The following is a 25,530-nucleotide window of genomic DNA, read 5'->3' as shown; positions in this document are numbered from 1 at the left end:
CTTAGTTCCAACAACAGAAGAGTTTTGAGGCTTTGGAACTAATTTCCACACTTCATTTCTTTCAAACTTATCTAATTCTTATTTTATAGCACTAATCCAATGAGAATCCTTTAGAGCTTCATTCACTTTCTTGGGCTCAATTTGAGAAATGAGAGCTACATGAGATTTGTTCTTTTGAGATTTCCTTGTAGTTATCCCCTCCTGTGGATCTCCTATAATGAATTTGTGAGGATATCCCGGTTCACTCCTATAATGAATTTGTGAGGATATCCCGGTTCACTCTTTCATTCATTTGGAGTAATTACTGGAGTCACCCTTTCTTGAGAAGTCGACTGATCTGGTTGGAGTAGGTCAAAATCTTCTAGTGGTACTTCAGCTAATTGAGTCTGTTGATTAGCTCACTCATTTTTATGATCCTTACCTATAATAATTGACTTAGGAGCACATAAAATTTCCTTATCTTCAGGAATATATTCATTCCTTGGATGAGGGTTAGTATAAAAAAAAAATAACATGAATAGATTCTTCAATACATAAGGTTCTCTTATTATAAACTCTGTAAGCTCTACTTGAAGGAGGGTAACCAAGAAACATACCTTCATCACTTTTTGGATCAAACTTACCAAGATTATCCTTCCCATTATTATGGATGAAGCATTTGCTTTCAAAGGGGTGGAAATAGTTGATATTTGGTTTCTTACCATTCCACAGTTCATAAGGAGTTTTTTTTAGAATTGGTCGAATCAGACATCTTTAGATGATGTGACATACTGTACTCACAACTTCTGCCCAAAAATGATGAGGTAGAGTGTTTTCCATGATCATGGTTCTTGCCATATCCTGCAAGGTTCTGTTTTTACGCTCTACTACTCCATTTTGATGTGGTGATCTTGGTGAGGTGAAATTGTGATAGATTCCTTGATCGTTGCAGAAAATTTCAAAAGCTCTACTTTCAAACTCACCTCCATGATCACTTTTGATAGTAAAGATGTAGTATCCCTTTTCTCGTTGAACCTTCTTACAAAAAACTTCAAAATTCTTCAGAGCATCATCTTTATGACTAAGAAACATAACCTAGGTAAATCTAGAGAAATCATCTACAAGAACAAAAGCATATTTTTTACCTCCTATACTAGCAGTTCTAGTAGGACCAAATAAATCTGTATGCAGCAATTAAAGATGTTTAGAGGTAGAAACAATGTTTTTGACTTTGAAAAATGAGCGAGTTTGTTTTCCTAGTTGACATGCATCACAGATATGATCTTTCGAAAAATCTAGTTTTGGGAGTCCATTAACAAGATCATATTTAGACAGTTTTTGAATAGTATGCATGCTTGCATGGCCAAGTTTTCTATGCCAAACCCAGGGATCTTCAACCATGGATGTAAGACAGATTTGATCCCCAATTTTTTCTAAGTTCTTGATAGTGTAGCTATTTTTGTCTCTATTACCTGAGAGAATGATATTACCTGATTCATCTTCTATAAACTAGCCATGTTACTTAAAACGATCCTCATAATCATTGTCACATAGTTGACTGATGCTGAGAAGATTATAGCCAAGTTCATCAACTAGGTAGACTTCATCTACATCACAAGTTGAGCTTAAAGGAACTTTTCCAACACCAATAACATTTCCTTTGGATTTTTCACCAAACGTAACTACTCCTCTATCTAGCTTGGTGACTGATTTGAACAGTTGTTTGTCACCCGTCATATGTCTGGAAAATGCGCTATCGAGATACCATTTTTCCTTTTTGATTCTTCTTGCGGTGTTCCTGCAAAACAAGATTACTCATTTTTAGGTACCCAAGCTTGCTTAGGTCCTGAATGGTTAGACTGCTGAGTGTTAGTTTGATTTGAAGATTTTGGTCTCCAGACCCATCTCCTGTTATTTTTTAACCTGCAATGATTTGAGATGTGACCTCTTTTACCACAATAGGAGCAGGATAAGCTGTTAGAGTTACCAGTACTACTTTCATCTCTAATTCTAATCATGTAATTATTAGTACTATGGCCATTTTTACCACAAAAAGAACAGGCGATTTTCATTTTATGATGAGCAGTTTGATTTGACTTGATTGGACTGAGGCTCGTAGTTTTTTGCAAGCCATTCAATTGAAGCTTAAGTTCATTTACTTCATCTTGAAGCATATCCCGCTCAATTTCGCACACTTCTATTTTCAAAGCCCAGTCTTTCTTCTCTCTCTCTTTTTCTCTCTTGATTTTTCTGAGCTCATTTACTACTCTTTCTATGTCTGCAGGAGCAATATCAACAAAATCTAGAAGTTCATAACAATTGGGACATAAAGGAGTATGTACCTCACTAGTTCCTTCATCTGACACTGAACAAGGTTCTCTTGAGTCGTCTTCCTCATCATTGTTGTCTGCCATTAGTCCAAGTTTTCCTAAATCTTCATTGTTACTTAGAGACATGAAACATATGTTAGCAATTTCCTCGTGATCAGATTCTTCCTCATCACTCTATGCCCCGAAAGCTTTCTTCTTTTGTAAGTTTCTGCTAAGCTTCTTCTTTAATTCCGGACAGTCAGCTTGAATATGACCAAACATCCCACATTCGTAACATCTTCCATCATTTTTATCAACTTCATTTCTCATCCTTCCTTTCCTGAAGTTGGACTTCCCTCTTATGTTATTTCTGTTTCTTCTCGCCATGCTGGTTACGACTTGGGAGAGCATTGCAATGTTTTCATCTTGTTCTCCTCCTCCTCCTTCTTCTTCTTCTTCTTCTTCTTCTTCATTTTCTGGTTTAGCCACAATTGCCTTGAAAGCAATGGTTTTCTTCTTCTCTTGAATTTGTCTGTCAAGATGATTGTTCTCAAAAGCAATTAGATCACCTCTGAGCTTATCATAGGAAATTTTGTCCAGATCTTGACATTCTAATGCAATGACCTTTGCCTGCCAAATTGTAGGTAGACTTCTGAGGATCTTTCTCACCTGTTCGCCACTTTTAATAGGTCTTCCAAATGATTTGAGGTCTCCAAGTATTTTGCTAAACCTGAAAAATATTTCTTCTACAGATTCACCATCATTCATCTGAAATAACTCATAGTCCTGAACCAAGAGGTTTATCCTAGTCTCTTTCACTTTGTTGGTTCCTTCGTAAGTGACTTCCAGTTTGTCCCACATTTCTTTTGCAGTTTTGCAACTTGATATCTTTTCATATTCTTCTCCACTGAAAGCATTATACAGTAGATTTTTTGCTTTTACATTAATAGTGATGACAACAGCTTGTTCATCAGTGTAATCATCGAAGTCAAGAGGATAAGTAGATATGATGACTTGACCATTTGCATCCTTCTTGGGAGGAATTGGAAGATTTCCCTTTTTGATCACGCGTCATACCTTGATGTCATATGACATAGTATATGTTTCCATGCGAACTTTCCCGTGAAAGAAATGTTGACCGTTGAAGTAAGGGGGTCGGACCTGAGAAGTCCCTTCTTGAAAGAGAGCAACAACAACAGTATTGGATCCCATGACCATTTCCTCACTAGCGGTTAGGCAAGATTGTGAGCCTTGCTCTAATACCAATTGAACGTACAAGAAGGGGGGGGGGGGGGAATTGTTGACTATTTAAAAATTAGTCGACTAACACAATATTAGTTGACTGATCACAATGCAGAATTAAGGTAAGAAGTGAAGAATATTAAATAGCACACAGCGATTTATACTGGTTCGGTACCGTTGTAGTACTTACATCTAGTTTTCCTTGGGTCACAAGGGTTTCCTTAAGATCTTTAAAAATGTTACAATTCAGATGGTTTTAACACGTTCACCATCAACGAACAGTGTCGCACTTTGCGTTCTGAATAATTGACATAAATCTCTTTTGCGTTCTAGATATTTTTATCTTTTGAGACACTGATAACTAAAGATTCCAGTGTATGAACTAAGAAGTAGACAGACTTAGAATACAATGTATGTAGTTGCACAAATTCTATCTTTCTGTCTCTGATTCTTTCAAAGAGCTGAGTGTTGTATTCGAGCAGAGTGTCTCTGATTTCGTCTTGGAATACTTTGTTCCATACCGAGAGAGATGGGCTAGAAACTGTGGAGTGCACTATTCTATACTGAGATGCTTCATATTTTCCTTGAGGATGGGCGTATGTCAAATGGTCTTTATTTGGTGGCTTTCAAATAATCCAACGAGTGCTTGATGACAAGAAGCACCTCTTCCAAGTGTCTCCCACTATAATGTGTTTTCCATTCAACTTGTCTCCCATGTCTTTTGTCCTTTCTTCTTCCCCTTTGTTTGATATGAATTGCATCTTCCCTTGGCATCAGCGTTGATGCCTTTGATCTGCCTGGAGTGAGCTTAACTCTGGATGAATAAATTTGCTTCTCTTGATTGATCATTGATATAGCAACAACATCTTGCTGAGCATCTCCATTCTTTCCTTTTTGTTAGTCCTGCAAATATAACATAAGATAATATTGTCATCATTGAAACTTGAACTTAAACCTATCATGATGTGACTATTTTGGAGGTGACACACATGCTAGGTGACGGGTGTGTGGGCGTGCACCGTGGAGGATTGTGACTTGGTCCATCTCGTGAGACTATAAAGTCGAATATCCTATTGTTAATTACCTGTTCTCTTTGTGCTATAGAAATTTGACTGCAAATCATGTTAGAAATCATGCTTAGGCTATGTGATGGTACCGTTGTGATCCGCAAAGGTCGTGTACTTGTTAAAGTATTTACTAATTATTGTCTTGTACTCAGTCGTGGTTTTACTTGCGTATCATATCTTAGTCTCTTCTTGATTCTTGTTGATACACTATGTTATTTTTGTTTGGGCTGATCTTTATGATTTTTGAGAGCCCGAGAGACTAGAGAGGTTGGTGACTGAGTTAGGGCATGAGTGCCGAGCTGTGAGCTATATGTATGTATATATGGATCGGGTTGCACGCCTCAACAAGCCTCAGAGCTGTATATATATATGGATCGGGTTGCACGACGCAACTAGCCTTATGGCTATTTATATTTGATTGGGCTGCACGCCGCAGCGATATAGTGCTTGGGCTGAAGGAGCACCTACGGAGTTTGCACACCCCCAGTGAGCGTAGGTACTTATTGAGTGTGAGTACTGAGGGCTGAGAGCCGAGTGATTGAGCTATTGTGACGAGTTGAGAGTCTGTTGCCCTGAGAGGCTATACTTATTTTTTTCATTTGTTGATGCACTTAGTTGCTATCTGTCATTGTTGTGAAATTTTTGAAAGATTCTACATCCGAATTACCTGCACTGTAACTGTATAAACTGATTTGACTTGAACTGCCGGATTTGAAAGCATGTCTATTCTTTGGTGGAATTATTGAAAATGAATTGTATTTGTATAGCTCGTTACTACCTTCTCAGTTCCTTATTTATTTCTGTTACTTGCTGAGTTGGTTGTACTCATGCTACACCATGCACTTCATGTGCAGGTCTAGGTGTGTTTGATCACGGAGGTCGTTGAGTTCGTGCGCGATCGAGTATTGGAGACTACGAGGTAGCTGCCGGTGTCCGCAGACATTGTCTCTCCTTTTATGTTTTCTTTCTTTTCTATATTGATACTTAGACACTGTTTGTATTCTACTGGATATCTAGATGCTCATGACTCAGTGACACCCCGATGTCGGACTATTTTTCCGTACTTATGCTTTGGGTTTTATCCCGTTTTTATAAAAGACTCCGGTTATTTTAAATATATTAATTCATTTATGTTAAATGTTGAAAGTGTTTTGGAAATGTCGGCTTGCCTAGTATCGCGATAGGCGTCATCACGACGGGTTAGATTTTGAGTCGTGACAGTTGGACTCTTAATTAAAGTAAAATAACTGTTATTTAATTATATGATGTAAATTTAATGTAATATGTGTAGGACAGATTGCAGTCAGTAGAAACTATTTGATGTTTAATACATTTTCAGTATTCCTTAGTAGCAAATTTCCTGAACTTAGTTTATGTTATGTCATAAGAGGTATTGCAAGTGCACATATCTATAGTTCTGGAATATACCCATTATGCTAGTAAGTTTTCTAAGCTTTTGAAGGCCATGGCATTCTTTTCAATAAACAAGCCATAGAAAAAGGGTCCCAGAATATTAGGAAACTATAATTTTTGACAGCTATGGCATTACTTACGCAGAACGTCATAGTTTTCGATAGTTTTGCAGTTGGACATATCCTTTTATGCGGTCATTACTTTGTTGCGAAGGAAAGCTCGTTGAAAAAATTTTAAAAAAATTTAATCCAGGTGTTCATATTTTTTCAGCGGCCTAGCCAAAAATTTCACGATTTATCATTTTTCTGTCAATAATAGAGGCACATAAAGGCTTCGCTTTGAAGTCTTTGGTATGGATACCAAATACAAGTGTATATAAAGGTTTCGTAGGAGGATGACATTAATTTTTCGTAGAATACTTAGTACGTGATTCACATGAAAAAAGAAAAAATAGTACGTAGTTCAAGAGAAGTTAGGTAAAGGCTCTTTTTTTCCATATACTGCAATTGTAAGATCAAGATTAGAAAGTTTGTTCAATATCTTTTAATGGAAGGGAAAAAATCTCGAAAAGACAATAAATAATGACCAAATATTTGTCTGGAAGTGAATCTGATTTTACTTATAACAACTTACTATTAATTATTAGTTACAATAATAAAGAAGGAAACAAATTAAAAAAGAAAACCCTGGAGTTCCATTCCCTCCCTATATAAACTCGTGCTTTACCACTCTTTCATATATCACATCTCAAGTTGTGGCCATCACACTCATGAAGAGCGCTCAGGACAATAACAATGATGAAGATGATGGAATCCAATTCCAATTCCAATTCATCGAAATTGAATCAATGAGTCACCATGTTAAAGTATTGGATTTATCATCTCTTCTTAATTAGCCATTGCTTATTTGATAACGTTCTCTCCTTTTGTTCTTTGATTTCTAACCCTTGACCCCATCGATGTGCTTATGTTGTGATGCCTTGGGGCTTAATTAACTCTTTCTTGCAAATACTCCATGCTTCCAAATACTTTTTAAGGATAAAAAGAAGAATAACGCTTGAAAATAAAATTGATACACACTCTCCATCCCATTTAAAATAATTTTTTGATCTCATTTGCGGAATTAATTCTTTTAAGCATTCTTCGATATTGATTGATTAGTTATTTTCATAAACCATATCTTATTTAAACAGTAGCAGAAAGATTATATATCATACTATGAATAGAAAATTTGGCTTATCTATCATCACCGGTTTTAGGTGGATTCTGTGTTTGAGTTGTTTTTTCTTTCAATTTAGTGTTTGCAAGCAATGACGACTATTTCGTGCGAGCAACCAACTATGTGTTTGCCATCTGATTTCCCTTGGCTTCAATTCCTTTGAGCTTCCAGCATCAGATGCTGCAGAAGTAGCAGCAACAACAATTGCAGCAACAACAACAGCAGCAACAATAACAGCTGCAGCAACAACAACAGCAGCAGCAACAGCAAAAGAGGAAGTAGCAGTAGAGTAGCATTAGCAGTAGTAGTAATAGTACCATTAGCAGTAGTAGTATGCCTTATACGGAATGTCACCAAAACCAAGCAAGAACTATGTGTCTAATATCTATATGTTATATCTCTAGTTTCAAAGAACTCTATATATATTGTCTTAAAGGACCAAAAAATACGTTTGTTTAGTGTTTCGAATTGCAACAATGATCTTGTTAAATATACATCTCTCTATTTTGATTTCCCAACATGACGAGAATAAATATAGATCCAAAAATGATAGCAAATCAAGACACCTACGTGGCTTAATTATACTTTAATCGGCTAACGAACTTTTTTTTAAAAATTGTTTTCTTCAAAGTCACATTCTTGGCTTACTAAAGATCTTCAAACCAAGTTTAAGTACGCTTAATTCATTCAACCACCATAATAATTCAATGCTAGCTCTTTGAAGATTTAAGGGCAAAAGAAGAGAGCTAATTAACTAAGAAGAAACTAATTGTATTATCAGATATTTATGGAATTCGAGTACCATGGAGTTATTTATAGCTAGCATACTCCTCCATAGTAATTGTAATTTCTAATGAAATCTAAAGCAAGATTCATAATTGAATCAAATTAAGACATTAATTTCATCTTCCTCTGCGTACACATTTTCTTATTCTTTTTCATGATTTAGGTGATTTTTAGCATTTTGCACCTTTAATGTATGTACCTGTTTTCTAACTTTCACCCTATCCTCTTAATTCTCCCTAAACTATTTATTTCTTTGCCAAAGTATAAGAAGTTCTTTGTGATGGGAAAAATATAAAAACATAGTTTTTAGAATCATAGTTGTTGTTCGACCAAGTAGATAAACCCATAAACGCCCACTTAAAGTTGGCTCTGTTTTACATTTAGACACTTCTACTCAAACCTTTTCTATTTTGACACTCTAACCTCTTCCCTCATATACTATTTAAACACAAAATGCTGACTTCAACTTATAACTCAAGCGCGTGTTCATAAGAACTACCCACGTATAAAGTCAACGAATTATTGGCTACCACTTAGACTTATTATCCACCTAGGACCCAACCTGAAAAAATTAACCCACACCCATGAAGATAACCCACACCGAGTTGAAATAAAATAACCGTTTTCACTTTTTACCTAAATTCCAAATTACAAACATTGTCTCTCACCCTGCTAACAAAAATCTCAAACCATAGGAGGTGAAACCATGGATTTAGTGGTTTTTCGTTGGTTTGAAGGCTATAATCCAAATATCGTCTTAAATTTCATCCGTCTTTCATCAACTTCAGCTTTAGTTTGGATCACTTCTTATAGCGGACTTTCATTGTTGTTGGATTTACATACCAGTAGTGTTATTGCTCGTTGTTCTAGTAGTGGTAAGTGTCATTTTAGCTATTTTAATACTGTTTTTATTTTATTAGGGGTTTTGTTACTGCAAAGTTTTTTTTGAACTTTTAGACGAAAACTTATGATTTCCATTTGGTGTTTCTTAATCATCTGATGTGTGCATTTCTTTGCCTTTTTTCTTTTTTATTGTAGGGTAAATTCAAAGACATGTCGGTTAAAGAATATATTCTTTTCTGTTTTCACCATGGTGAAGCTTTTATCAAAGCTCTTGTGCCAAATACATTGGTGAAAGTGAGAGCAGAGAGCTTCCTATAGATAAGGACCACTAATATTTATTTGAGCTTGAGTATTATACAAGGAGTATCGTGTATGTTACAGTTGGATTTTTTATGTCGTTAACCCTTGGTTGGAAAAATTTGTACAGATTGAAAATAATGAACAATTGCATAATATTGGTTGTATCTTAAATAAGGGGTATTGAACTTATTTATTAGTCATGTTATTGAAGACCCTCTTTTGGAGGTGGTCCCTCGTGCTCTTATTTGTGTGCCATAGGTGATTGAATCCAATAATAACTAATTGTAACGATCCAGCAGGTTATTTTGAGTTATATATCTCATTTCTCTATTTGAGACATTCCATAGGTTTATTCTATATTTTATGACTAACAAGAATGTGTAGTTTTGGTTTCATGAAGTTCAGGAATGATTTGGAATACTTAACTCCTAACTAGATGCTTTAAGTTGGAAGGGTTTGACCAAAATCAATATTTTGGATAAACGATCACGTATTGGTATTTTGAAGGTTTCTATAGATTCATATGGTGATTTGGACTAGTACGGATGTTCGGTTGAGCACCCGAGGGCATCGGGTATTGATTCAGGCAAGTCTTTGGGAAGTTAAAAATTTATGAACTTAAGAGAGCTTTATGATTTGATTTGATCTTCAATTTCTAGGTTTGATGTTGTTATTTGTATTTTGAGTCTGTTGACAAGTTTGTGTAGGGTATACAGACTTGCTAGATTGATATAGAGAGGTCCCAAGGGGCTCTGATGAGTTTCGAGGTAGCTCCAGATCATTTTTGGACTTGTTGCAGTAGCTGACATCCGCTGTCAGGGTATTAATCGTGATCGTGTGGCACAGGGTCGCGATCGCATAGAAGGATATGGGGGACCAGGGGTTTGTTCTTTGCGAATATGTGAGAGGGGTCACAGTCACGATCGCGCAAAGCAGCTGGGAGTTATTCTACGCGGTCATGCATCAGAAGACGCGGTGGTGATAAAGAGATACTGCCATGGGTATATTTTATCCAAATGTTGGTATTTAGCTTATTTTCACCATATTTTAATTCTGTGAAGGGGATGAGGATATTTGTAAGATGGATTTAACCCCCTAACCTTGAGGGTACATAATTTTTACTTGAATTTATTCATAAACCTTGATTATCCATAAATGTTTATACCTAAAACATGGAATCAAATACTAGAATATGGGAGTTTTGCCTAAAACATAAGAGAGCAAAATTTGGAATTTTGAACATTGATTTGGACTTGGATTTTAAAACTAATAACATATTTGGACTCGTGGGGTTATTATTCAAGAGGATCCGAATTTTGACTTGGCTTTTGACCATGTGGGCCCATGCTCACTTTTTGTTGACTTTTAAAATTTAATTAAAGATTGAAGCTTTATTAATTGAAGTTGATTTTTATGACTTCATTTGACATCTTTGAGTATTGTTTGGCTAGATTTGGAGCATTCGTAGGCCAAAGTTAGAGGAAATGGTATTTTGGAAAGTGGAGGCCTTTTTTCAGATAAGATACGTGTCACGATCCAAATTCCACCAAAGGAGTCGTGATGACACCTAAACTTCAATACTATGTAAGCCAATCACATCAACAATATTGAATTACCAAAGTAAGACATAATGAGATTGAATTAACAATGAACAACGGAAATAATGATAACATAATCCCAACATAGCAACACACAATACAATTCTGCAGAACTAGGTGGTATAGAGTCATGAGCTCTAAACTGGATATATAAAGAAATCTCAAAATACAATATTCTTTGAATATGAAAATAGCAGTATCAACATAAGGGTGGGACTCCAAGGAACTGCAACGATCATGCAGCTTTACCTTAAATCCTCTTGATCAATGTATGGACTCACTCCCTCATTCCATTGCCTCCAACACCAGGATCTGTACAAAAATATATATAAGTGTAGTATTATTATACCACAATCGCTACCCAACAAATATCAAGACTAACCTCTACAAAAATAGTGACAAGGTTCAAGCATGTGATACTCAGTAGCTAAAAAACCTGTGAAATATATCAATAACCCGCAAAAAGAATATATATATATAATACAATACCACAATCGCGTTAAAACATATGATAACGACTCAACGTAGGAAAATCTATCTTTGAAAACAATTCATCATGTAGAAACAGATGCATATGATAGCATGTCAAATACAATTGCAACTTGTTGAAATATATATAACAAAATTTAAAGAAAGCATGTACTTGATCAAAAATATCACCCACGTTTCGTCAGATGAATATCATCAAGAAAATCACCCTCAAACCATCACATAAACATTATCAAGATGCCATTCATTTTTCTCCGCATGTGCAATAATCACGAAATGCCATCCTTATCCCACCATATGCGCATAATCAAGACCAACTATAAGAAGTTCTTTGTGAAGGGAAAAATATAAAAACATAATTTTTAGTATTATAGCCGTTGTTCGACCAAGTAGATAAATCCATAAGCGGCCCCTTAAAGTTGGCTCCTTTTTCATTTAGACATCTCTACTCAAACTGTCTATCGAAAATAGCATTTTTACCCTAGGATTTCCATTTGTTGTTTCCGAATCTTCTGACGTGTGCATTTCTTTTGCCCTTTTCCTTTTCACTGTAGGGTAAAATCAAAGACATGTCAGTTAAATAATATATTCTTTTCTGGTTTCATCATGGTGAAGCTTTTATCAAATCTCATGTCGCCAAATACATTTCTCAAAGTGAGGTGAGAGAGTTTCCTATAGATATGGACCAATAATCTTTATTTGAGGTTGAGTATTATACAAGGAGTATTGTGTTTGTTACTATTGTAGTTTTCTTTTATGTATTTAACCCTCGGCCGGAAAAAATTGTACAGATTGAAAATAGTGAACAATTGTATAATTTTGGCTGTATCGTAATTAAGAGGTATTGGGCTTATTTTTTAGTCATGGTATTGAAGACCCTCTTTTGGAGGTGGTCCCCCATGCTCTCATTTGTGGGCCACATGTAGTTAAAGACAATAATAATTGATTGTAACAACCCAACCAGTTGTTTTGAATTCTATAATCCATTTTTCTATTTGAGAAATTCTATAGATTTATTCTATATTTTATGACTTACGGGAATGGGTAGTTTGGTTTCATGAGGTTTGGGAATGATTTGGAATACCTAATTCCTAACTAGAGACTTTAAGTTGGAAGAGTTCACCAAAGTTAATATTTTGGATAAACGACCATGTATTAGTATTTTGAAGATTCTTATATGTTCGTATGGTGATATTTGACTAGTACGAATGCTCAGTTGAGCACCCGATGTGCTCGAGTGTGATTTGGGCAAGTCTTTAGAAAGTTGGAATTTATAAATTTAAGAGAGCTTCATGATCTGATTCGATCTTCAATTTCTAGTTTTGATGTTGTTATTTGTATTTTGAGCCTTTGGACAAGTTTGTGGAGGGTATACGGACTAGCCGGAATGATTTAGAGAGATCCCAAGAAGCTCTTATGAGTTTCGAGGCAGTTTTCAATCATTTTGGACTTGTTGTAGCAGCTGACATCTGCTGTTAGGAATATTAATCGTGATCACATGGCATAGGGTCGCGATCGTGTGGCATAGGGTAGCGATCACGTATAAGGATATCGGGGACCGGGGGTTTGTTCTTCGCAAACACGTGAGAGGGGTCGCCATCGCGTAAAGTAGCTAGGAGTTATTCTTTGCAGTCGTGTGACAACAATCATGATGGCGATAAAGAGATGATGTCTAGAGTATATTTTGTCCAAATTTTGGGATTTAGCTTATTTTCACCATTTTTGAGTTTTGAGAAGGGAGGAGGAGATTTTAAAGAGTGTTTTCTCCCCAATATTGAGGGTAAGTAATTTTTACTTGAATTTATTCATAAACCTCTATTATTCATGAATTTTATACCTAGAACATGTAATCAAAGACTAGAATTTGGGATTTTTGTCCAAAACATAAGACAGCAAAATTTGGAATTTTTAACATCGAATTGGACTTCGATAAAAACTAATTTCATGTTTGTACTCGTAGGGTTATGGTTCAACGGGATCCGAATTTTGACTTGAATTTTGACCATGTGAACCCGTGCTCACTATTGTTGACTTTTGAAATTTAATTAAAGATTAAAGCTTTATTATTGGAAGTTGAATTTTATGACTTTATTTGACCTCGTTGAGTATTGTTTGACTAGATTTGGAGCATTAAGAGGCCAAAGTTAGAGGAAAGGGCATTTTAGAAGGTGAAGGACTTTTTCTGGATAAGATAAGTGTCACGATCCAAATTCCGCCAAAGTGGTCATGATGGCACCAAACCTTCAAGACTAGGTAAGCTAATCACATCAACAATATTGAATTACCAAAGTAAGATATAATGAGATTGAATTAACAATGAACATTGAAAACAACGATAAGATAGGACCAACATAGAAACACAGAATACAACTCCCTAGAACTAGATAGTACAGAGTCATAAGATCTAAACTGGATACATACAGAAATCTCAAAAATACAGTACTCTTTGAATATGAAAATAACAGTATCAACATAAGGATGAGACTCTAAGGGACTGAGACGGTCATGTAGCTTTACCTTGAATTCTCGCGATCAATGTATGCAATCCCTCCCTAGGTCCGCTACCTCCAACACGGATCTGCACAAAATGTACAGAAGTATAGTATGAGTATACCACAATCAATACATAGTAAGTATCAAAACTATCCTCGGTGAAATAGTGACGAGGTTCAAGCATGTGATACACACTAGCTAAAAAACCCGTTCAACATATCAATAATTGGCAACAAGAGTATATATAATGGAATACCATACCACAATCTCGTTAAACATGTGATAATAACTCAACGTAGGAAAATCCATCTTTGACAACAATCCATCAAGTAGAAACAAAGGCATATGATAGCATGTCAAAAACAATTGCAACATGTTTAAATATATATAGCGAAGTTTAAATAAAGCATGTACTTGATCAAATTAGCACCCATCTTTCGTCAGATGAATATCATCAGTAAAATTACTCTCAAACCATCACATAAACATCATCAAGACACCATTAATTTCTCATCGCATGTGTAATAATCAAGAAATGCCATCCTTATTCTGTCACATGCACATAATCAAGACCACCACCCTTATTTCTGCACATGTGCAAGCCCAAAAGCTCCACCCTTATTTCTCCACATGTGCATAACAATAACCACAATTGCACATCAAAGATCTTGTGTCAACTCTCAATCAATCCACCTCACATGTCCACATGTTCCATAATTATCACAATGCAATATGCCAAATTATCATAGAAAACATGAGCTCATAATTTATCAACAAGGTGTACAAGGACATGACATTAATAAAATATGGATGGGTGTTCAATATATAAAGCATGATTGTGGCTAAATCAATGGTAGCAATCAAGTTCATGTAGTAACAACGCGATTAGGCACGTTTCATATAAAGAATATCATCAAAATAAGGTATATTAGAAGCCTATGGTCTAATCTGGTCGCATACCACACATAGCACTTATGTACACGCTCATCATCTTGTGTACACATTGCTTTTCACATAACACAAATAGGCAATTAATTCCAAATCCTAAGGGGACTTTTCTCCCATACAAGGTTAGACAAGATACTTAACTCAAACAAGCCAAGTTAATACTCCAAAAATGCCTTTCCTTTAAAAATCACCTCCGTCCGGCTCAAATCTTGCCAAAAATAACTATATAAGATCAAACAATTCTAAAGGAATCAATTTTAAACAATAAAGTCTCAATCTTTATCCAATTCTCAAAAGTGAACAAAAAGTCAACCGGACCCACACGATCAAAATCCACGTCAAGGGGTAGATCCCGATTACCGATGACCCCACGAGTTCAAATATATGATTAGATCCCAAAATTGAGTCCAAATAGATTCTCAAATCCCCAATTTTTAGACTCATAAATGCAAACCCAGACTGCCCAGTGAATGTCACAAATGCGACCACAAACGTCGGAAATGCGAAGTGCCCTGCCTGCCAGCCAGTGTCGTGAATGCGAAGAAATCCCTCACAATTGTGAGGTCCCCCATGGCAGCCCAAAATTTCAAATGTGATAAGGAGTCCGCAATTGCGGACAATTATAAATGCGAGCAGACCCTCGTAAATGCGGGGTTTGCAGTACCAGCAAGACTGAGGCTTCATCAAACTACTTCGAAATCCATCCAAAACTTACCGGAGCCCCTCGAGCTCCACACGGAACATCCACACAAGTACATAAATCTCTTACGAACTCGCTCACAAGTTAAAAACATCAAAATAAAATTTAATTCCATGAATCGAATACTAAAACACATCATGCAGGCCTTGAAACTCAAAGAATTACAATATTCATAACCAAGTGTCTGATTCCTACCAAACAAATTCTGAATAAGACCAAACTTTGCACAGAAGTCCTAAATAATAAAACGGACCTATTCTAAGTCCCTGAACAACAATTTGAACTAGGGCTGTCATGACCCAAAATCCAACTAGTTGTGATGGCACCTAACCTAATCCGCTACGTAAGCTATATGATATAAGATACAACTAATCTGAGACATCAACAATATATATATTAGGAGCTACAACTGAATTCAATACAACTACCCCAAAGAATGGTAGCCCAAGTCATGAGCCACTATGCTTTAGATTTACAAAACTGATATGAAGTATAAATATAATATTTGTTTAAGTTTACATAAACAGAACTTAAATACTAAGCTACTATGAACAAGAAGCAGCTTGAATCTGAAACGTAGGTACATCTTCAATGCAAGGCTTCGTCTTCCTCAGCTACGTAGCTCCAAGATCTACATGCAAGTTACAGAAGTGTAGTATGAGTAAAACCAATCCCATATACTCATTAAGTATCTTGACTAACCTCGGTGAAGTAGTGACGGGGTTTTAAGTTAAAGATACTCACTTAGCAGGTAATAAGCAGGAAAACAATAAGGCAGGAGATATATCGAATAATGTTAAGATTATCAAATAGAGTGATATGGAGCAAGTTAATTGACATGGCAAATAATACATAACCTCATCACCATTTCTACGAAGGAAACAATAATTGTGAAGTACGCGCAAGGATCATAACCGAACATCAGTATCAAATATCGTTGCAGTGTGCAACCCGATTCCAATAACAATAAAATACTATTACAGCGTGCAACCCGATCTCAATGTCAATAAATACTATTGCGGCATGCAACCCGATCCCAATATCAATAAATACTGTTACGGCATGCAACCCGATCCCAATATCAATAATATCATATGAATCCGCAAAAATAACCAAATGCGGGAAAAGTTCACATTGTAACACTAAGAAATTAACATGTGGTATTCAACTAGGTAATATAACTCAAATAGAGTAAGATGAAAAGTCCAATATCAAAGACTAGTCTACCGTATATATAACGACAAGGCTTGCACAAAGCCTAACACACAGCAAATTTAAAAGTCACCCAATCCGATTAAGCAAAGGAGAGTCGAATATGAAACGAGTAAAGATGTTTGTCATGTAAGAATAAAGATCAAATGAAGGCTTTCAATATATGAAATCAGGTAGAAAGTAGAAGCATGTAGCAAGTAAAGGTATTTAACAAGTGAAGGCATACAGTAAGTAAAAGCATATAGTAAGTGAAGACATGTTATAAGTGAAAAGCATGCAGTGAGTTAAGGCATGTACCAGGTTAAGGCATCTAGCAAGTAAAGCACGTGACAATTACAGGCATGTAACAGTTATAAGCTAATAACAAGTAAAGGCATGAATTCGAAGAGGACATGTTGAAAAACTAAATCAAGTAAAAGCGTAGGTCTAATAATAACAGACAAGGTAAAGACATTGCTATAACAGTAACATGCCAAAGGTATATCATAGAGGTAGTACATAAGGAACTCAACAGAAGGTATCATATAAAACAACAAACATTAATAGAAACCAAAGTAAAGGGCATGTAAGTGCTTAACGAATGAGCAATCATAACAGAAATCCAACTTCCTTTTCTTTCGCACTGTAATAACCAACAAACCATTCTCATTTCAACCTCACAGAAATACTCATCGTAGGATTCCATAGTCTTCCAATTATTGCTTAATCCACGGAAGCTAAGCACAAGAAGAGCACCATCCACATACTCAGCTTTAGTAGTCAAAAGATCAATGGAATTACGTTTCTTAGTAGCCCAAGAACTAAGCAAAGACCAATGAAATGGGGCATTCCAGAATTGCATAACTTGCATAATTTGCATCAACAAATCTAACAAGCTCACATCTCCCACTTCTTGGATACCACAATGCTAAGTCTTGACTCCCCTTTAGGTACATGAGAATTCTTTTGACTACTTTCATGTAGGATTCCTTAGGACTGGATTGGAACCTATCACACACTCTAATACTATAGACAATATTTGTCCTATTAGCAGTCAAGTACAAGATAGATCCTATGATACCTCTATACCTCTTTTCATCGTCAGGCTTCCCATGTTCATCCATATCCAGACTGGCAGTATTGGCTATTGGCGTGTCAATTGATTTTGCATTATCTATTTCAAATCTCTTTAGTAACTATATTAGGTATTTTTGTTGATGGATACGAGTTATTTAGGAGTTCGCTTAACTTTCAGCACTAAGAAGAAATCTAATTCATCCATCATGCTCATTTCATATTTCTTACCCATCAGTCCTAAGAATTCCTTATATAAATATTCATCAGTGGCGCCAAAAATAACATCATAAACATATACTTTCACAATCAATAGATATTTACCTTTCTTCCTAAGAAACAAGGTATTATAGAATTCCTAAGCCACTTTCAAGCAAAAACTTAGACATTCTCTCATACCATGCTCTAGAAGCCTATTTCAGCCCATATACAATCTTGTCTAGTTTATGCACATGATCTTCGAAAAATGGCAATTTGAATCCAGAGGGTTGAACCACATACACTTCCTCTTTGGGGTATCCATCTAAAAATGCACTCTTCACATCCATCATATATAGTTTGAATTCCATGTATGCTGCAAAGGCAATAAGCATCTGAATGGCCTCCATCCTTGCCACTAGAGCAAAGGTCTCATCATAATTTGTTCCTCCTTCCTGATTGTACCCTTGGACCACGAGTCTGGCCTTATTCCTTGGCATAGTTCCTTGTTCATCCAGTTTATTTCTGATGACCAATTTCGTTTCAATGATTATCTTGTCCTTAGGTCTGGGAACCGGGTGCCATATATTGCTTCTTTTAAATGGATATAATTTTTCTTGCATAGCCACAATCCAGTATGTATCCTGCGATGCCTCATTAGTATTCTTTGGCTCAATGATGGATAGGAAAGCATTGGATGCACACAAATTTCTGAGATATGATCTAGTCTGGGTTCCTAAGTTGGTGTACGAGATTATGTTCTCAAAGGGATGAGAGCTCTGATATTTCTAGGCCTTTTTTTAAAGGCTGTTCACCTTGTTCGTTTAGAGGACTAGAAGGAGGATTCTACCTATTTTGAGAACCGTCCGGAGGAGTAGGTTCTTCTAGCCCATTATCTTCTTCCTCATCAGGTGTGATTAAGGTTCCCCCTGAATGAGATGCTTTATCTTCACTAGTGTTATCCTCCCTTTCCTCCTATATTCACTTTTAGGACAATCTACATAGCTATTATGATCAGAATTCTCATTTCATGCTAGACCAAGCTCCTGATCATTATCATGTACATTATTCTCAATAGAAGGATCATATTCATCAAATGCAACATGCACATTTTCTTCAACATACATAGTTTATTTATTAAAAAATTATACGCCTTACTATGTGGAGAAACACACAATGTGTAACGATCCGATCGATCGTTTTGGGAATTAGCACCTCGTTCGGTGGCTTAAGATCTTGAAAAGCTTCGTAATGTGTATTATGCTTTGCGTGTGTGGTTGAAATTTGTTTTCAGATGATTCGGGATTTAATTAAAAGAACAACTCTTATTTTTGAAACTTAAATGAAAAGAGTTGACTGAAGTTTAACCTTTAAGCAAACAACTCTAGAGTGGAATTTTTATGGTTTCAAAAGCTTTGTATGACGATTTCGGACTTATGCTTGCGTCCAGATATGGATTTAGAGGTCCGTAGGGTAATTTGAAGCATTTCAGCAAAAATGGGAAAATTGAAGTTTTGGAAGGTTGAGAGGTTGATCGAGAGTTGACTTTGGTGATATCGGGGTCAGATCTCGATTCTAGAACTGTATTAGCTCTGTTATGTCATTTGGGACTTGCATGCAAAATTTGATATCATTCCGGGTTGATTTGACATATTTCGGCACGAGTTTTGGAAGTTGGAAGATTTAAAAGTTCATAAGTTCGATACGTGGTGCGATTCATAGTTTCGACTTTGTTTGATGTGATTTGAGTCCTCGAGCGGGTTCGTGTATGTTATAGAACTGATTGGTATATTCGGACGGGGTCCTGAGGGGCTCGGGTGAGTTTCGGACGAGCTTCAGATCAATTGGAGCATTTTTGGGTGAGGTTGGTTTGGGCTTAGTTCTTGCCTTCCGTGTGAGGACTGTTCTATTAGCACGTGAGTCGTCCATGCGGTTATGAGTTTCAAAGTTGGCACAAGATTTCAAGTGATTAGGGTTCATGAATTGGGACCCGTGAGCTGTGATTATAAGGTTCGGTACCTCGTGGAAATGCTTGAACAGATTTGGTGTGAAAGCGGTTGTTCTCATTGAGTTGTTGCTGGTTTTCCATTTATCTGGTTTCCCCAGACTTAGACTGTGATTAGTTACTCTAAAACATTATTACCTGACTGCTTCCTGTTGAATATTGTTGTTACAAATGTATCATTGCAAATGTTGTCTTGTATTCTTATCCTGCTTAGCTTTCTATTAATATTGTTTCTCTGTTAGTTCATCTACACACTTGTTCAGGGTTTTTAGTCTGGTAGGTGTCTTGGCTATCCCTAGTCACTACTCCACCGAGGTTAGTATTGATACTTACTGGGTACCGCTGTGATGTACTGATACTACACTTCTGCACATTTTTGTGCAAATCTAGGTGCCTCGGTTTTTGTTGATTATTAGCTGGCTGGTCGAGCTGTGGAGACTCAAGGTAAACCTGCCATCCTGTTCGCAGGCCTTGGAGTCACCTTATGATATTTTCATTATACTGTTTAATTCCATACGAACAATTGTATTTAGGAATTTTCTAACAAACTCAGTAGAACTTATGACTTGTACTACCGGTTTTGAGAATTGTAATTTGTATAAGATTTTTATCTCGTATTTTTCATTTGATGGATGAATTCTTCTAATTATTTAGTAAGTGTCAGGCTTACCTAGTCTTAGAGACTAGGTGACCTCACGACATCCTAAGGAGGGAAATTGGGGTCATGACAAGTTGGTATCATAACTCTAGGTTAATAGGTGTTATGAGTCATAAGCGAGTTTAGTAGAGTCTTGCGGATCGGTACAGAGATGTCTGTACTTATTTTTGAGAGGCTAAGGAACTATTAGGACAGTTTCACTTCCTTCATTCCTATCATGCGAGTTTATTGATCTCGGAGTTTCTACCCTTGTAAATCTATTCCCTCACAAGTGGTGAGGACACGAGCTATAGTTACCGACGACGCTGTCCCCAAAGCTGCTATTTCTAGGGGCCGGGGTAGAGGCAGAGGCCGAGGAGAAGTGCATGCTATATCTAGATGTCACGACCCAAACATCCCTCCGAACCACGTCGTGATGACACCTAGTCTCTACGACTAGGTAAGCCTAACAATTCACAGAAAATACCAATATCGAAAGAAAACAAGTTTGACTTCTAACTGCAATAGATACTGACTAAATCAAAAGAACAAAGCTGCTCGACATGTACAATAACCAAACTCTACTCTTACAGCCTTCCCAAAACCCGGAATGTCATGAGTCATAAGATATAAAAGTAAATACCATCTCTATACACCGAAGCCTAGAAAAAACAAAACAGAAGAAGTGTTTGACACAGGGAAGAATAGAAGGGGACTCCGAGGTCTGTGGATGCGACAGATATACCTTGAAGTCTCCAACAGCTGCCTCGAACTCACGGATACTGCGGCTGATAACGAGCACCTGATTCTGCACACAAAATATGTGCAGAAGAGTAGCATGAGTACACCACAATCGGTACACAGTAAGTGCCGAGCCTAACCTCGGTAGAGTAGTGACGAGGTCAGGTCAGGCTCACTGGTATATAATAATAAAAATAGGAGAATAAGCAGTATAATAAGAGACTAAAGTTTAAAAAAGGAAAGCACAATGAAATAACATAAAAGTGCACGAAATTAAGCAATAGGAGATCTCCCGAGATACCATCTCGTAGTCCCAAAAGTAAATATGCAGGGAGAACTCCCGAGGTACCTCCTCATAGTCTCGAAGTAAATGTGCAGGGAGAACTCCCGAGGTATCGCCTCATAGTCTCAAAGTAAATGTGAAGAGAGGATCTCCCGTGATGCTGTCCCGTAGTCCCAAAAGTAAATATGCTGGGGGATTCTCCCGGGATTCCATCCCGTAGTCCCAAAGTAAAATATACAGTGCAATCAATTACAAATGACAAGTACAACAAGAGAATTTACAGTCTAGACTAAGTACAAGTCGGGAAAGAAGCAGGACTTCAATAGGTATGCTACAAAGAGTTCAATTAAGCAAATAAGGCACGTAGGCATGTTATTCTAAGCTAACAAGGTAACTACGCATGTTAGTATATTCAATTAAAGCCCGTGTACACACCCGTCACCTCGCGTACACGGCGCTCACATAGTAAAATCAGTACCAAATCCTAAGGGGATTTTCCCCCCACATAAGGTTAGGCAAGCCACTTACCTCAAACCAGGCTCAGTCAATCCATAACAATGCTCTATCCACGAATATTCGGCTCCGAATTTCCCAAATCTAGCTAAAATCAATTACATACCATAAATACACCTATAAGAATTACTCTAATTAATGAAATCAAAGCTAAGGCAAGAAATTAGAAAATCGCCCCAAAGAGTCTTCCCGGGCCCACGTCTCGAAATCGGGTAAAAGTCACAAAATACGAACACTCATTCGCTCATGAGTTCACTCTTACCAAAATTACTCAAATCCGATACCAAAATCTCGATCAAAATCCCAAAATTTGGCCTAAGACATAATCATGGAAATTAACCAAAACTAGGTAAGAATCACTTACCCCAAACACTCACGTGAAAATCCCTCCAAAAATTGCCAAATTCCGAGCTCTCAGGTCCAAATGGTGAAAAATGACATAAATCCTCAATTTGAACCTTTAAATCTACCTAGGTGCTCCCTTCTCCGCAAACGTGGAATATCCCTCGCGTTTGCAAAGAGAAAATTATTCTTGCCCAGAAATTCTACATCGCAAACTCGGTGTCCTAGTCGTGAACGTGAAGGTCTCACAACTCAACCCTACACGAACGCGGGACCAACATCGCGAACGCGTAGGCATTAGGGCCTGGGGACCCAGCAACCAATCTCTTCTACGCGAACGCGGGATATCCTTCGCGAACACGTAGGCTTATGATCTCAGATCTTCACGAAGGAAGGACTGACATCGCGAACGTGAAGCATAAAATTTCTACCTGCCCCAGATCCTCTTAGCGATCGCGGAACACCCCTCGCGAAGGCGAAGAAGGAAACCAACAACTGAAGAACACCAGAATCTGCTTTTTCCCAAAGGCCAAAAATGATCTGTTAACCACCCGAGACTCTCGGGACCTCAACCAAACCTACTAACAAGTCCCAAAACATCACACAACCTTAATCGAATCCTCAAACCACCTCAAACAACGCTAAAATCATGAATCATCCTCTGATTCAAACTTAAAGAACTTGAATCTTCCAAATTCGACAACTGATGTCGAAACCTATCAAACCACGTCCGATTAACACCAAATTTTGCACACATGTCATATTCAACCCTACAGACCTATTCCAACTTCCAGAATTGGAATCCGACCCCGATATCAAAAAGTCCACTACCGGTTAAAATCTTAAAAACTTTAACTTTCACCATTTCAAGCCTAAATGAGCTACATACCTCCAAAATACAATCCGGACACGCCCCTAAGTTCAAAATCACCTAATGGAGCTAACGGAATCGACGAAACTCCATTCTGGAGTCATCTTCACACAATTCTGACTTTGGCCCAAATCCTAAGGCTTAAGCTTCCGTTTAGGGACTAAGTGTCCCAAAACACTCCAAAAACCAAAACGAAACCTCCCGGCAAGTCACAATAGCAGAAAACAATATGGGAGAGGCAATTAATAGGGGATCAGGGCTATAACTCTTAAGACAACCGGCCGGGTCGTTACACTAGAGCACCTGTCGGAGCAGCCGTTGAGGAGCCGCTAGTAGCTCATGTTGGGGATAGGTACCAGAGGCACCTGTCATGACCCCAGGATTTCAGGAGACTTTAGCACAGTTCTTGAGCATGTTTGGCACATTGGCCTAGGAGGGGTTGATTCCAGTTTTACCAGCTACTTCACAGATCAGGGGAGGAGCTCAGACTTTCGCCGCCCATACTCCATAGCAGCGAGTCCATGTTGGTCAGGTTCCAATTGTCATGCCGACATAACCTATTGTCCCTATTCAGCCTGCGGTTAGGGCAGTAGCATATGAGAAAGAACAAACTTAGACTTACGAAGTTCAAAAAGTATTGCCTTCCTACTTTCGGTGGTTTGGCTTTAGAGGATGAGCAATGGTTCCTAGGGGAGTGCTACTGTATTTTCCGCATTATGGGTATTGTGGAGACGAGTGAAGTTTTTTTTACTATGTTCCAGCTTAAGGGAGCAGCATATCAGTGGTGGCGAGCGTATAAGTTGAGTAGTCCGGCCGACGCAACTTCACTATCATCGGTTCAGTTTTTAGAGGTGTTCTTGAGAGAGTTTGTTCCCCAGACCTTTCGGGATGCATGGCGCGTGGAGTTTGAGAAACATCGCCATTGCACTATGTCAGTGTCATAGTATGCCGCAATATTCAATGAAATGTCCAGACATGCACCTACTTTGGTTATTACAGTTAGAGAGTGAGTCTGAAAATTCATTGAGGGGCTCAGTCATGATATCCGATTTAGCATGGCTCGGGAGTTGGATGTTCTATTTTAGCAAGTAGTATAGATCACTCACCGATTAGAGGACATGCGGGACTAGGAGGGAGAAGTCATGCGGGGTCAGGGGATAGAGGACAGGGAGGCTAAGAGGCATCGTATACCGAAGAGACCTATTAGTTCCTATTTTGGAGGCAAGGTACGACATGGTAGAGGTTTTGTGGGTCAGCCAGTTCAGTTTGCACTTCAAGTTTCGCATAGTGTTCTAGGTACCCATGGATCTCAGGGTACCCGTACCAGACAGCTTCCATAGCCACATCAGCGGAGAGATTGCTTTGAGTTTGAAAATACCAGCCACATGGTAAGAGACTGTCCCAGATTCCAAACAGATGTTTCACAATGGGGTATTAAGGCTATGAGTTCTACTTCAGTTGCTGGTATCATCCCTGCACCGCCAGCTTGGGGTGTAGGTCAAGCGAGTAGAGGGCACCTAAGAGGGGGAGACCCGACCCATTGATGTGTTGTCTATGGTAGGGCTGAGGTCGCTACACCAGATGATGTCGTACAATTATGGTTTCAATTTGTTATAGAGTAGCATCATTCGTATCTTGTTTCGTTTTTGCTCATCGGGGTTAGTCCTTCTATTGTACTTCACATATGGGTGAGTTTTGTAATTTTGTACTCTGCTTATTATTTACCCATGTTGGGAGATTTATAGTGGTAGCATGTGTCTATTGTGTTGTTTTAATTCATTATTGAGAGCTATAAGACTAGAAGTGAATTTTTGTTACTCATTACGGTAGTTTTGATGTGATTTTCGGATGGTTATCTATGATTTGTGGTTTAGATGTTCTATTAGTGTGGGAGTTTAGTATGTGTTGTGATTTTGTTGGCGGAATTGAATTAGTGGAAGGTTTCGGTTGGTATGATGTGTATTCTACTTGTGATTCATTGTTGAGGGCGGTATCCTCGCGTTTTTATATGATTTGATATGTTTACAGGTCGCGGTGGAGTTATATCAGGATGAGATCTTTGTGATTTACTCATATGCTTCGATTCTCCCTTTGTAAAATTGATTCATAGTCTGATACTGATAGGGAATGGTGCCTGCCAGGCTTGTTTGATAGTTCTCTTATGTGTTTCTCCTTACATAGCTTTAGCTTGCGAGGTGTGTGCCCCGGTGGCATTAGATGTGACTTGTTGGTTCGGGTGAATAGTTACGAGGTCTTCATGTTTCTTACTTCATTGTCACTATTGTGATGT

The 25,530-nt window shown here is 37.6% G+C and overlaps 1 protein-coding gene and 1 long non-coding RNA gene across 2 annotated transcripts; one reads left to right on the top strand and one right to left on the bottom strand.

The window, feature by feature from the left end:
* Nucleotides 1-2,483: 2,483 nt before the first annotated feature.
* Nucleotides 2,484-4,379, bottom strand: LOC138910023 (uncharacterized). Its single transcript, XM_070201241.1, has 2 exons — nt 4,194-4,379; nt 2,484-3,344 (listed from the first exon to the last, which is right to left on the bottom strand). Exons 1-2 carry the CDS (start codon nt 4,377-4,379, stop codon nt 2,484-2,486), a joined length of 1,047 nt encoding a protein of 348 aa, XP_070057342.1.
* A 2,385-nt stretch (nt 4,380-6,764) lies between these two features.
* Nucleotides 6,765-7,500, top strand: LOC138910648 (uncharacterized). Its single transcript, XR_011415788.1, has 2 exons — nt 6,765-6,875; nt 7,308-7,500. It is a non-coding gene; the product is annotated as an uncharacterized lncRNA (long non-coding RNA).
* The last annotated feature ends 18,030 nt before the right edge of the window (nt 7,501-25,530 follow it).

This window comes from Nicotiana tomentosiformis, chromosome 4 (genome assembly GCF_000390325.3).
Source record: "Nicotiana tomentosiformis chromosome 4, ASM39032v3, whole genome shotgun sequence".
In the NCBI taxonomy this organism is placed as follows: Eukaryota; Viridiplantae; Streptophyta; class Magnoliopsida; order Solanales; family Solanaceae; genus Nicotiana; species Nicotiana tomentosiformis.
The sequence above is the reverse complement of the archived record's forward strand: the minus strand, read 5'-3'. Positions and strand labels throughout refer to the sequence as shown.

Bases quoted from the DNA above. Each gene is read 5' to 3' on its own strand.
- LOC138910023 (XM_070201241.1), bottom strand. From the start codon at position 4,379: ATGATCAATCAAGAGAAGCAAATTTATTCATCCAGAGTTAAGCTCACT. The intron at 3,345-4,193 runs GTGCTTCTTGTC...GTGATCAAAAAG, and splicing joins GTGGGAGACACTTGGAAGAG to GGAAATCTTCCAATTCCTCC.